Source organism: Microcaecilia unicolor, chromosome 4 (assembly GCF_901765095.1).
Source record: "Microcaecilia unicolor chromosome 4, aMicUni1.1, whole genome shotgun sequence".
Lineage (NCBI taxonomy): Eukaryota > Metazoa > Chordata > Amphibia > Gymnophiona > Siphonopidae > Microcaecilia > Microcaecilia unicolor.
The window spans coordinates 356914336-356927301 of record NC_044034.1 but is presented as its reverse complement, the minus strand read 5'-3'; the positions used below and the strand labels follow the sequence as shown (position 1 = coordinate 356927301).

Below are 12966 nucleotides of genomic sequence, written 5' to 3'. Positions count from 1 at the left end.
CACATGGTGAGGTTGCTCCAAGGAGCGAAACAGAGGTATTATGATATTGTATTATTCTTTATTCCTTTCCTAATAATTCCTGACATTCTGTTTGTTTTTATGGCATTACCACTGCACAATGAGCAGAAGATTTTAACCTATTGTCCACAATAACACCTAAACCCTTTTTCTCAGTGGTGACTCCTAATGTAGAACTGGGAAAAATTCTATCTTAGAAATATACTTGTTTCGAAAATACCGTCAGAGACGTCCAAATCCTTAAATTTGGAAGTCCCTAGATTTGGACGTCCCTAGACACAGACATTTCTGTTTTTCGGCGATTTTCAAAACCAAAGACGTCCATGTCAAAAACGTCCTATTGCAAGCCATTTGGATGTGGGAGGAGCCAGCATTTGTAGTGACAGTACTGGTCCCCCTGACGTGCCAGGACACCAACCTCAACAGGCACATGAGAATGCAAAAAATTTCTAAAACTCTGGGATCTACACGCACCTAACACTCATCCAACACATACAAAAGGACACACACTAGACATTATTACACACAAATTTGGCCCAGACTCAACAATCCTACTCATGGACACAAGATGGACACCCACACTATGGTCAGATCACCATAAAGCAAATGTCTCTCTTCACTGGCGAACAACACACAAAAATGCAATCAACAAACATGAGCGCACAACATACACCACAAGAGGAAAAATAGACCCCACAACATTCTGGCAACAGATTTATCAAAACGAATGGTCAACAAACGCAGACACCATCCAATTCCTCCAAGAATGGGACGATATATGTAAAACAACATTAGACAAAATCGCCCCAATCCAAACCAGAACATCACACAGGAAAAAATCAAATCCATGGTTCACCGAAGAGCTGAAAAAACTCAAAACAGAAGTCAGGAGACTAGAACGTGCATGGTACAAAAAGAAAGATGAACAAACACTAAATGCCTGGAAACTACTTCGGAGAAAATACAAATACACCATAAAACAGACTAAAAGACTACATTACAAAACAATGATCGGACCAAACTACAAAGATACGCACAAACTCTTCAACCTTGTGAATAAATTGCTAGACACCACACCAGTTACAAACAACAGCAAAGACATACCAAGTGTTGACAACCTTGCGAAATACTTCATGGAGAAAATTATACAACTACGACTCAAAATACCCACCAGCCCTATCGAATACGCCACACTCCTAAACTGTCTAGACCCAGAAGACGGAATATACCCGGCAGACAGAACCTGGACCGAATTCGAATCACTATCAGAAGACCTCATCTCTGAAACACTCAAAAGATTCGCCAAATCCCACTGCAAACTAGATGTATGCCCAAACAACCTTATGAAATCAGCTCCTCAACAATTCATAATAGACCTAACGAACCATGTAAACTTCATGCTACAAAACGGACTTTTCCCAAAAGAAAAAGGAAAAATTCTACTCACCCCAATACCCAAAGACACAAAGAAAAGTGCAAACGAAATAACTAATTATAGACCAGTAGCATCCATACCACTAATAACCAAAATAACCGAAGGGATGGTAACAAAACAACTTACAAATTATCTAAACAAGTTCTCAATACTGCATGATGCCCAATCAGGATTCCGATCAAATCACAGCACAGAAACAGTACTAATTACCCTGATGACCAAATTTAAACAAATGATTGCAAATGGCAACAATATACTCCTACAATTTGACATGTCAAGTGCCTTTGTTATGGTTGACCACGAAATCCTACTACACACACTTGAATACTTTGGCATCGGAGGCAATGTGCTAAACTGGTTCAAGGGGTTCCTAACCTTGCGCTCATACCAGGTCACATCAAATTCAACTACGTCTGCAGCATGGACACCGGAATGTGGAGTACCGCAAGGATCACCCCTCTCATCAACTATCTTCAACCTAATGATGACACCCTTGGCCAAACAACTATCAAACCACAACCTTAACCCATACATATACGCAGACGATGTGACTATATACATACCATTCAAACAAGACATCAAAGAAATCTCCAATGAAATCAACCAAAGCCTTCACATCATGAACACCTGGGCTGATGCATTTCGATTGAAACTGAATGCAGAAAAAACTCAATGCCTGATACTTACCTCCCAATACAACACGAATAAATTCACCGCTATAAACACACCAAAACTAAATCTTCCAATCTCAGAAACTTTAAAGATCCTTGGAGTTACTATTGACCGCCACCTAACACTTGAAACCCACGCAAATAACACAACCAAAAAGATGTTCTACTGCATGTGGAAACTGAAACGAATAAAACCATTCTTCCCAAGATCCGTCTTCCGAAGCCTAGTGCAATCACTTGTGCTCAGCCATCTGGACTACTGCAACTCACTATATGCAGGTTGTAAGGAACAATTACTGAAGAAGCTCCAAACAGCCCAGAACACAGCAGCCAGACTCATCTTCGGGAAACCAAAATACGAAAGTGCGAAACCCTTACGAGAGAAGCTACACTGGCTCCCACTCAAGGAACGCATCACTTTTAAAGTATGCACACTAGTCCACAAAATTATTCATGGTGAAGCCCCAGCCTACATGTCTGACTTAATAGACCTACCACCCAGAAACGCTAAAAGATCATCCCGAACCTTCCTAAACCTCCACTTCCCTAACTGCAAAGGCATAAAATACAAAGTGCTGCACGCGTCAACCTTCTCTTACATGAGCACACAATTGTGGAACAAACTACCACGAAATCTGAAAACGATCCACGAATTAACCGAATTCCGCAAACTACTAAAGACCCATCTTTTTGAAAAAATATATCGAAAGGATCAAAACACATGAAGTCCACACACACTGTTAGCAATGCATCAATACATTCTCTTCCGTACTTTTATCCCCCGCAATTTTAACACGTTTAAACCTAATTTACAGGTAAAAAACAGAAAATATTATACCCGAACGATCTCTTGCTATTGCTCTGCTGCCCAATCAGGATCCGGTGTTCTTCTATTGTTTTGTTGTTCTTTGCCATTGTTTTATTCTCTTTAACGATACAGGGACTTGTTTTAATTTAACGCCTCATAATGTAACCATAATTATGTTGTAACAGATTGTACTTCCATCAATACAATGTATTGTAAGCCACAATGAACCCGCAAATAGGTGGGAAAATGTGGGATACAAATGCAATAAATAAATAAAAATAAATAAACCAGGCACCCTAGGGAGCACTGCAGTGGACTTCATAAAATGCTCCCAGGAACATAGCTCCCTTACCTTGTGTGCTGAGTCCTCCAACCCCCACAAAACCCACTACCCCCAACTGTACACCACTACCATAGCCTTACGAGTGAAGGGGGCACCTAGATGTGGGTACAGTGAGTTTCCGGTGGGTCTTGGAGGGCTCGCTGTTTCCTCCACAAACGTAACAGGTGTGGGGGGGGGGGGGGGTCTGGGTCCGCCTGTTTGAAGTGCACTGCACCCACTAAAACTGCTCCAGGGACCTGCATGCGCTGTCATGGACCTGAGTATGACAACTGAGGTTGGCATAGAGACTGCAACGACATATTTTGAAAGATGTTTTTGAGGGTGGGAGGTCATCCCCGATTCCCTCCGGTGGTCATCTGGTGATTTCGGGCACCTCTTTGTGCCTTAGTTGTAAGAAAAATAGGTCTGGGTGAAAACGTCCAAATGTTCGTCAGGGACATCCTTGTTTTTTTCGATTATGGGTCAAAGACGTCCAAGTGTTAGGCACGCCCAAATCCCGCCTTCGCTACACCTCCAACACGCCCCTTTGAACTTTGGCCGTCCTTGCAACGGAGTGCAGATGGAGACGTCCTACATCGGGTTTCAATTATACCGATTTGGACGTCCCTGGGAGAAGGAAGTCCATCTTCCCATTTATCTCGAAAGATGGACGTCCTTCTCTTTCGAAAATGAGCCTCTAAGCAACCTATGTATGACACCATTGCTGAATGTGCACTACCTCACTGTCTCAAAACATGACTACCAGGATATACTGTTATTTGACATACAAACCTTCTGGAAAGGAAAACATTGTAAGTCTTGGAAAAGAAAATATTGTAAGGCATCCATATTTTGATTAGTAACCACAATAAATACTGGATGACCAGTTGGTCAAGGGGTGAAGGATAGTATCATGAAAGGTATAAACCATATGCATGATGTCATTAGTAAACTAACCTATGCACCTGTAATCTTTTGATCCTTTGTATTAAAGATGCCAGATTCCATATATAAGGGGCTGACTGGTGAGCAGAATTTAGAACATATTTATGTCCTCATATTGCAATCTATCTATATATATAAAAGGCAACCCCAACGTTCTGAAGCCTCCACGGAAGTTGAGGCGCCCGAGATATCCGGTGTGCCCTGGAGTGTCTGCACCGCCCTCGCGTCAAAACGTCATGACGCGTCAAAACGTCATGACGTCGAGGGCGGAGCTATTGACACTCCAGGGCCGAAACGGCCCACAGCGAACAAGGCAAGTACCTTCGACGGACGGAGGGAGGGGGCCCCTTGCTAGCGCCCATTTCATTCCGCTCAGAAACGGGCATTTTTTCCTAGTATATTAATAAACGATTGTTAAACTGAGCACAGGCTACTGTATATTTCTTTTCAGATTGGCAGAACCTAGTATCATGTAGCTATAATGTTGGTTATTCTTCCCAATGTGCATCATGTTACACTTGTCCCTGTTAAATTTTATATGCCACCTGGATGCCAGTCTTCAAGTCTCCCAAGATCCTCCTGTATTTTTTCACATTCTGCATGTAATTTAATAACTCGGAATCATTTTATATCATCTGCAAATCTGATCACTTCACTTGTTCTTCCCATTTCCAGATCACTTAAACCACCGGCACTAGCTGAGATCCTGTAGTACCCTAGTATTCTCCTTCCTGCATTGAGAGAATTGGCTATGTAACCCTACTCTCTGTTTTCTGTCTTTTAAAGAGTTCTCAAGTCCACAACGAACATTGCCTCCTATCCTATGGCTTTCTAATTTCCTCAAGAACAGGGCCGTGCCAAGGGTCTCTGGTGCCCCCCCCCCCCCCCCGGTTTGGCACAAGATGCAGTTGGCGCCCCCCCCCCCCCTCACCCAGAAATTTCCTCCTTGCTTTATCTTAATCTTTCTTTTCTTCCCCAGCTGGCCTGGTTGGTTCCAGTTCCCGCCCCAACCTGCAGCCTCAAATGTAACTTAACTTTCTTTATCGCTAAGTGTAGGCCAGCCTGCTGCCAGCCATTACAGTAATGAAAAGTTAACAAGGCGAAACCGTCCTTACCGATGATGTCCACAGTCCACCAGTCTGACTCAAAAATGAGAAACCAAAATTAATGCAGACTTGTGGAGAGCTGTGGGCAGCAGCAGCTGATCATCCAATGATCCAAGGGCGCCGGCTCTTCTCTCTCCCAGCACTACTCCAGTCTCCAACGTGGCGGCGGCAAACACCCGTCCTTCGGAGTCGGACTGCCTGCGAGGCTCCAGGCGCGATGATGTCACGCAGTGCGTCACGCTGGGGCGGTGCTAAGCCTAAACTAAACGGACAAACGAGCGCAGGCTGCAGCGCACGGGAAGGCAGCAGCCAGAGCCAGCAGCGCATGCGCATATAGGCGCCAACGCGACTCGAGAGGTTTGTATTTTTTAATTTTATTAAACACAACGCTGACTCGGCCGGCGGCGGCGCCCTTGAAGGTGAGGCGCCCCCCCCTGCCGTGCTTACCCCGCTTACCGGGTTAGCACAGCCCTGCTCAAGAATCTCTCATGGTATCTTCCTTCTGAACACAGGATAGTGGATACCACGAGACTCTCACTGCAGAGAACTCTGCACCCGCTTAGTTTTTATTTTAACAGGTATGACCATCTCACCTGCTCAGGTATCATGAAGACCTTCTCATCTGTTCAGGTATGAAAAAGACCATCTCACCTTTCAGGCATGAACACCAGCTCACAGGTTCAGGTATGACAAAGACCATCTCATCTGCTTAGGTATCATGAACAGCATCTTACCCAGTGGCGTACCAAGGGGGGGGCGGTCCGCCCCGGGTGCACACCGCTGGGGGGGTGCCGCGGCGCGCGCCTGCTGCGAGAGTTCGCTAACTTCTCTCGTTGGCTGCAGCTTCCTCTGCCCCGGAACAGGTTACTTCCTGTTCCGGGGCAGAGGGAGCTGCAGCCAACGAGCAAAGTTAGTAAACTCGCAGCAGGCATGCGCTGCGGCACCCCCCCCAGCGGCGTGCACCCAGGGGGAGGGTCCGCACTGCGTGGGTGGGGGGCACTGTACCCGGGGGCGGGGACGCTGCCCTGGGTGTCCGCCCCCCCATAGGAACGCCACTGATCTTACCTACTCAGGTAAGACGAAGACCATCTCACCTGTTCAGGAGTGCCTAATAGTTTGCTCATAATGATATCTGGACTAGCTCAAAATGTCTACGTAACTGGAGCCTTGAGGGAATGCATTTTTAGACTGCTGCACTGGGTTAACGTCCATGGACACCTTTCACCCGCAGATGCTGTACTACATTAGTACCTGCTTGTTGCATGAGTAGGTTTTCTTCAGCAAATAACAAACATATTGAAAATGTAAGCTATGCACATGATTTTCTGATCTCTCTAAAACACGCTTCTAGCAAGGCTTCCTATAAATATGGGTATTTTCAAACATATTGGAAGAGGGCAATTTTCCAGATAGACAGTTATAACACTTAAATCCCTGCCTAAATAAATGTTTTGAATCCTGTCCTGTAAATTATTTCTTGATGAGAAGAAAATACCCTTTAATCATCTCATATTCAGCATTTAAATATCTATCGTGTGATGATAGAATCAGAGAGCAGGTATGAAACCATTAACGTTACTGTGGGTAGGGTTTCCGCTACACAGCTTTGGGCTGTGTGGGAATGCTCCGCTGGCATTCCTGAAGGTGAGGGGAGCTACAATGATATTGCGCTTTCAATCTCAAGGGCCTGGAAGATCGCAGATCTCTCACCACTGAAAGCATGGCATCACTGCACCGCCTCCCGCCATCGGGAATGCAGGCGGAGGATTCCTGAGCTGCTCAAAACTGCTTAGCGGAAGCCCTGACTGCATGCAGGAGTCCTACCTGTAACATTAGAGGAATCGCTCTTAATGATGCTGTCATTACCTGCGGGGAAAGAAAATCCAGATATTACAGAATATAATGATTGGACTCCTTCTCATGTAAACTGTCACCTGCTATACCTGCTGCCCCCCCCCCCCCCTTCCCCATGGCCATCCTTCATTCAGAAGGACAGATATCATCCACCCCCAGTGGCACATACCAGGGGCGTAGCCAGACAGCAGAATTTGGGTGGGCCTAGGCAAGAAGTGGGTGGGCACCAAATGTTCTCTCCCCCACCCCCACACCAAAAAAATATCTCAGCTGGTGGGAAAATGCTTCTCTCCAGTCTCCACCTTGGTAGTCTGCAGCAGGCATGCGCTGAAAACTGAGCATGTGAAGGTGCCAGTATTGTGGAGAGCAGCATTTTCATTACTATGTGCTACTGTTGGATGGGCCTGAGCCCTAGGTGGGTGGGCCCCGGCCCACCCAGGCCCACCTGTGGCTACGCAACTGGCACATACATTTATTAAGTGGCTTTAGGGTGTAGGAGAAAGATGATCAGAGGTGACATAAAAGATAGTACTACTATTACTACTATAAATCATTTTTATAGCGCTACCAGTCGTACGCAGCGCTTTACAATTGAACATGAAGAAGAAAGACAGTCCCTGTTCAAAAGAGCTTACAATCTAAATCAGGACAAACAGACAGGACCAAAAAGGATAAGGGAAGGACAGACAGAAGGACACATAAGGATAAGATAAAAGTTACAAGTCAGGAGTCGAAAGCAGCATCAAACAGGTAGGCCTTTAGCCCGGATTTGAAGGCAGCCAGGGATGGAGCTAGACGTAATGGCTCAGGAAGCCTTTTCCAGGCATAAGGTGCGGCGAGATAGAAGGAGCAGAGTCTGGAGTTAGCGATGGAGGAGAAGGGTGCAATTAGGAAAGATTTGCCCAGTGAACGGAGTTTTAGGGAAGGAGTGTAGGGAGAGATGAGGGTGGAGAGGTAGTGAGGGGCTGCAGAGTGAATGCACTTATAGGTCAACAAGAGGAGCTTGAATTGTATACGGAAACGGATAGGGAGCCAGTTGAGAAGGAGGGAGATGGGGCGATAGTTGGAAGGAGAGGTAGGATCCAGAGAAGGTTTTTTTGAGGAGCGGGGTGACTACGGCATGCTTAAAGGCATCAGGGACAGTCGCAGTGGAGAGTGACAGATTGAGGATATGACAGATGAAAGGGGTGACAGCAGGAGAGATAGTGTTGAGTAGGTGAGTGGGAATAGGGTCAGAGGAGCAGGTGGTTAGTTTTGAGGATTGAAGAAGAAGTAAAGTTTCTTCTTCAGTGATTTCGGAAAAGGAAGATAGGGCATAAGTGGGCAGGATGGGTGAACTAAGAGGTCCTTCTCTGACCATATCAGCATAATTTTAGACGATTGCTTGAGAATATTTGTTTTTGAACTATGAAAGGAAGTGATTGTACTAGTTTTTAAATCTTGAGTTGTTATTGCATTCCTGGGTTATCCAGTTTTTTGTGGGCTATAAAAATAAAATGTTATGTTATGTAACAACTAAATTAACAGAATTTTACATGCAGATAGCTGGGGGAGGGGCACTCCCTGAATGAAAAGACACCTATGCGATTCGGCCCCATCCTCACACCAGTACCCACTTTACAAAAGGTTTGCTCCCCCCTGCCGTCAAAACTTGGCTACACTTCTGCTTGTCATATCTGAAGAAGGGACTTCTGTGGTCTTAAAAATGTCACAGGCAACATCATCTCTGGTCCAACAAGAATCCAGTTTGTTCCCAAACCAACATAATGTTACTAAGAGCTCCACAAATAGGGTTAACTGTAGCCCGATTTAGACTAGTTGAAGTAAGAAAGAGAGAAAAATGTAGACAGATAAATATCGTATGGCCTATCCAGTCTGCTCATCCATGCTATCTACCCTTCCTATCGCTCCCTTAGAGATCCAAAATATCCTCTCTACCCCAATGGCTTCTGGCCAGTTGAATTGCTTGTGTGGAGCTATCTGCTATTATTCAGTGGCTCTTAACCAGCTAATGCCACTGATTATCACCAGTGGCCACTAAAGTGAAAGCCGGCTATTTTGTGGGTAATCCAGGGGCAAAATTGGCCTTTAAGCCAATATTTAGCATGTAACCTGCCTGTCAGTCCTATCTTTATGTGATGTCGCTTAGGTGAGTAAGTGTTGAATATTGCACTGAGTTGTCAGATGTCTGAAAATTTCCCAGCCCCAATTTGTGGCCAAAAGTAGCCCAACGCAAACAAAAAAGGAGGAGCAGACCTCACGTGAACGTGAGCAACAAACAAAACTAGAGGACATGAAATGAGATTGAAGGGGGGCAGACTCAAGAAAAATGTCAGGAAGTATTCTTTCACAGAGAGAGTGGTGGAAATGAAAACGGTAACGGAATTCAAACGGGTGGGATAAACATAACGGAATCCTATTCAGAAGGAAGGGATCCTCAGAAGCTTAGCCGAGATTGGGTGGCAGAGCCGGTGGTGGGAGGCAGGGCTGGTGGTTGGGAGACGGGGATAGTGCTGGGCAGACTTATACGGTCTGTGCCAGAGCCAGTAGTGGGAGGCGGGACTGGTGGTTGGGAGGCGGGGATAGTGCTGGGCAGACTTATACGGTCTGTGCCAGAGCCCGTGGTGGGAGGCGGGGCTAGTGCTAGGCAGACTTATACGGTCTGTGCCAGAGCCGGTGGTGAGAGGCGGGGCTGGTGGTTGGGAGGCGGGGATAGTGCTGGGCAGACTTATATGGTCTGTGCCAGAGCCGGTGGTGGGAGGCGGGGCTGGTGGTTGGGAGGCGGGGATAGTGCTGGGCAGACTTATACGGTTTGTGCCCTGAAGAGGACAGGTACAAATCAAAGTAGGGTATACACAAAAAGTAGCACATATGAGTTTATCTTGTTGGGCAGACTGGATGGACCGTGCAGGCCTTTTTCTGCCGCCATCTACTATGTTACTATGATGCAAGGAGGATATCAAGTAGTCTTTATTGGCAAACAGCTAAAAAACGACCCGACATGGCCGTGTTTCGGCACAAAAGGCCCGCCTCAGGGTTCTGGTGAATCTCTGATGTTATAGCAAAGATGCTAAACAACAGGATGGTTGTCAAAGTCCTGGCTGTAAAATCCCGTTTATGAAATATCCTCAATCGGACAGTAGCACTGAAAAGCAATGGCTGTCTGGATGGCGAGAGTCAGTGCTGCAAAGTATAACCTCAATCATGTCTCCCCTCATCCATCTCTTTTCCAAGCTGAAGAGCCCTAACCTCTTTAGCCATCATATGGGAGAAGTTCCATCCCCTTTATCATTTTGGTTGCTCTTCTTTCACTCTTTTCTAATTGCGCTCTATCCTCTTTGAGATATGGCGACCAGAATAGAATGCAATACTCAAGGTAAGGTCGTACCATGGAGCAATACAGAAGCATTATAGTATTTTCAATCTTATCTATTTTATTTTTGTTACATTTGTACCCTGCGCTTTCCCACTCATGGCAGGCTCAATGCGGCTTACATGGGGCAATGGAGGGTTAAGTGACTTGCCCAGAGTCACAAGGAGCTGCCTGTGCCTGCAGTGGGAATTGAACCCAGTTCCCCAGGACCAAAGTCCACCACTCTAACCACTAGGCCACTCCTCCACCCCTTTCCTAATAATTCCTAACATCCTGGGGGTTTTCTTGGCTGCCGCCACACACTGGGCAGATTTCAGCATATTGTCTACAATGCCATCTAGATCTTTTTCTTGGGTCCTGACCCCCAAGGTGGACCCTAGCATCAGGTAACTATGATTCGGATTATTCTTTCCAATGTGCATCACTTTGCATTTGTCCACATTAAATTTCATCTGCCATCTGGATGCCCAGTCTTCCATTTTCCTAAGGTCCATTATATCATATGTATACAATATCTTCTTTTAAAAAAAAAAAAGAATTTTGACCTAAAGCATTTCACAATAACACAGTATTTTGACGGCGATTACAATATATTTTGCAGATGTTGGTTACAAATTTTCCTGGAAGTGAAAAACAGAATATGATTTCTTACCTTTATGGGCAGAGATCTTTTTTCTACTGGTTCTTTTATTGGTCAGAAGGTCAACCACAGATTTGATGTCCAAAAGGTTTACCGCAGCTGCTTACAGAAACATAAGTGGTGTTACCAAAAGAATCAATACTTTGGGTGAAATATTATTTTTATTTATTTATAGAATTTAGATCCCACATTTTCCGACCCATGGGCAGGCTCAACGTGGCTTACATCAGTCTGAAAGACATACATCAAACGGGCAATAAACAATCAAGTACATTGACGTTGAAGAGGTTAGGGAGTAATTACAGAGGAGAAGAGAAGGAGAAGGGCAATAGGGTTCAATAAGTCGTTACGATAGCTACAGTTCAGGAGTTATGGATACAAGGAGGGACTTTGGCGTAAGCTTTTCCAAATACATTTGTCTTGAGAGATTTTCTGAAAGTCGAATGATCATGAATAGTTTTTACAGATTTAGGTAATTCGTTCCACAAATGTGCGCTAATCTAGGGAAAGGTGGATGCATAAGTGGTCTTATATTCGAGGCCACAGCACGCTGGGTAATGGAGGTTTAAGTACGAACGAGATGATTTGTGAGAATTCCTTGGTGGCAAGTTGATAAGGGTATCCATATAAGCAGGAGCTTCACCATAGAGGATTTGGTGGAGTGGCCTAGTGGTTAGTGTGGTGGACTTTGGTCCTGAGGAATTGAGGAACTGAGTTCGATTCCCACTTCAGACACAGGCAGCTCCTTGTGACTCTGGGCAAGTCACTTAACCCTCCATTGCCCCATGTAAGCCGCATTGAGCCTGCCATGAGTGGGAAAGCGCAGGGTACAAATGTAACAAAAATAAAATAGATACTATTGGAGATTCTACATGGAATGTTGCTACTATTGGAGATTCTACATGGAATGTTGCTATTCCACTAGCAACATTCAACATTCCATGTAGAAGGCTGCGCAGGCTTCTGTTTCTGTGAGTCTGACTTATGTACAGGACGTCAGACTCACAGAAGCCTGCGCGGCCACATTGGTGATCTGCAAGGGCCGACTTCTACATGGAATGTTGCTAGTGGAATAGCAACATTCCATGTAGAATCTCAAATAGTAGCAGCAGTGGAGGAGTGGCCTAGTGGTTAGGGTGGTGGACTTTGGTCCTGAGGAACTGAGTTTGATTCCCACTTCAGGCACAGGCAGCTCCTTGTGACTCTGGGCAAGTCACTTAACCCTCCATTGCCACATTGAGCCTGCCATGAGTGGGAAAGCGTGGGGTACAAATGTAACAAAAAATAAAAAAATGTTATGCACCAGGGTGCAAACCTTAAAAGTTATTCGGTCCTTGACAGGAAGGCAGTGCAGTTTTTCACGAAGTGGTCTTGAACTTTCAAATCTCGATTTTCCATAGATCAGTCTAGCAGCTGTATTCTGGGCAGTTTGTAACTTTTTTTTTGAAGCATTTCTTTACACCTTCCATATATTCCATTGCAGTAATCAAGTTGGCTTAAAACTAGTGATTGAACTAAATTGCGAAATACTTCTCTAGGGAAATAAGGTTTTATACGTTTTAGTTTCCAGAGAGAGAAGAATACTTTTTGATGGTGGCTAATGCACTCTAGGTTCCCAGGTAGGACACATAGGAATCCTTTTATAAGGTGCCATATTGGATTCAGGGACCCTTTCACTGAAGAGTTGGCACGCAGCAATAGGCTTGCTGTGCGCCAGTCCAGATGTACCGCTGGGCTACTGCAGCAGCCCAGTGGTATTTCTGCCCCCAGCAAACACCATTTCCAGCAATACAG

At 45.2% G+C, this 12966-nt stretch overlaps 1 protein-coding gene across 5 annotated transcripts in view; it reads right to left on the bottom strand.

The window, feature by feature from the left end:
- The window catches only part of ADGRG2 (adhesion G protein-coupled receptor G2), a 186751-nt gene that overhangs the window by 79151 nt on the left and 94634 nt on the right, over nt 1–12966 (bottom strand). For 4 of the 5 annotated variants that reach the window (XM_030202278.1, XM_030202281.1, XM_030202283.1 and 1 more), the window contains 2 exons: nt 11185–11271; nt 7130–7171 (listed from right to left, as the gene is read on the bottom strand). In XM_030202278.1, coding sequence (XP_030058138.1) covers nt 7130–7171; nt 11185–11271 — 129 coding nt within the window. The remainder of the gene's footprint in view (nt 1–7129; nt 7172–11184; nt 11272–12966) is intronic. The other variant, XM_030202280.1, reaches the window with a different exon arrangement.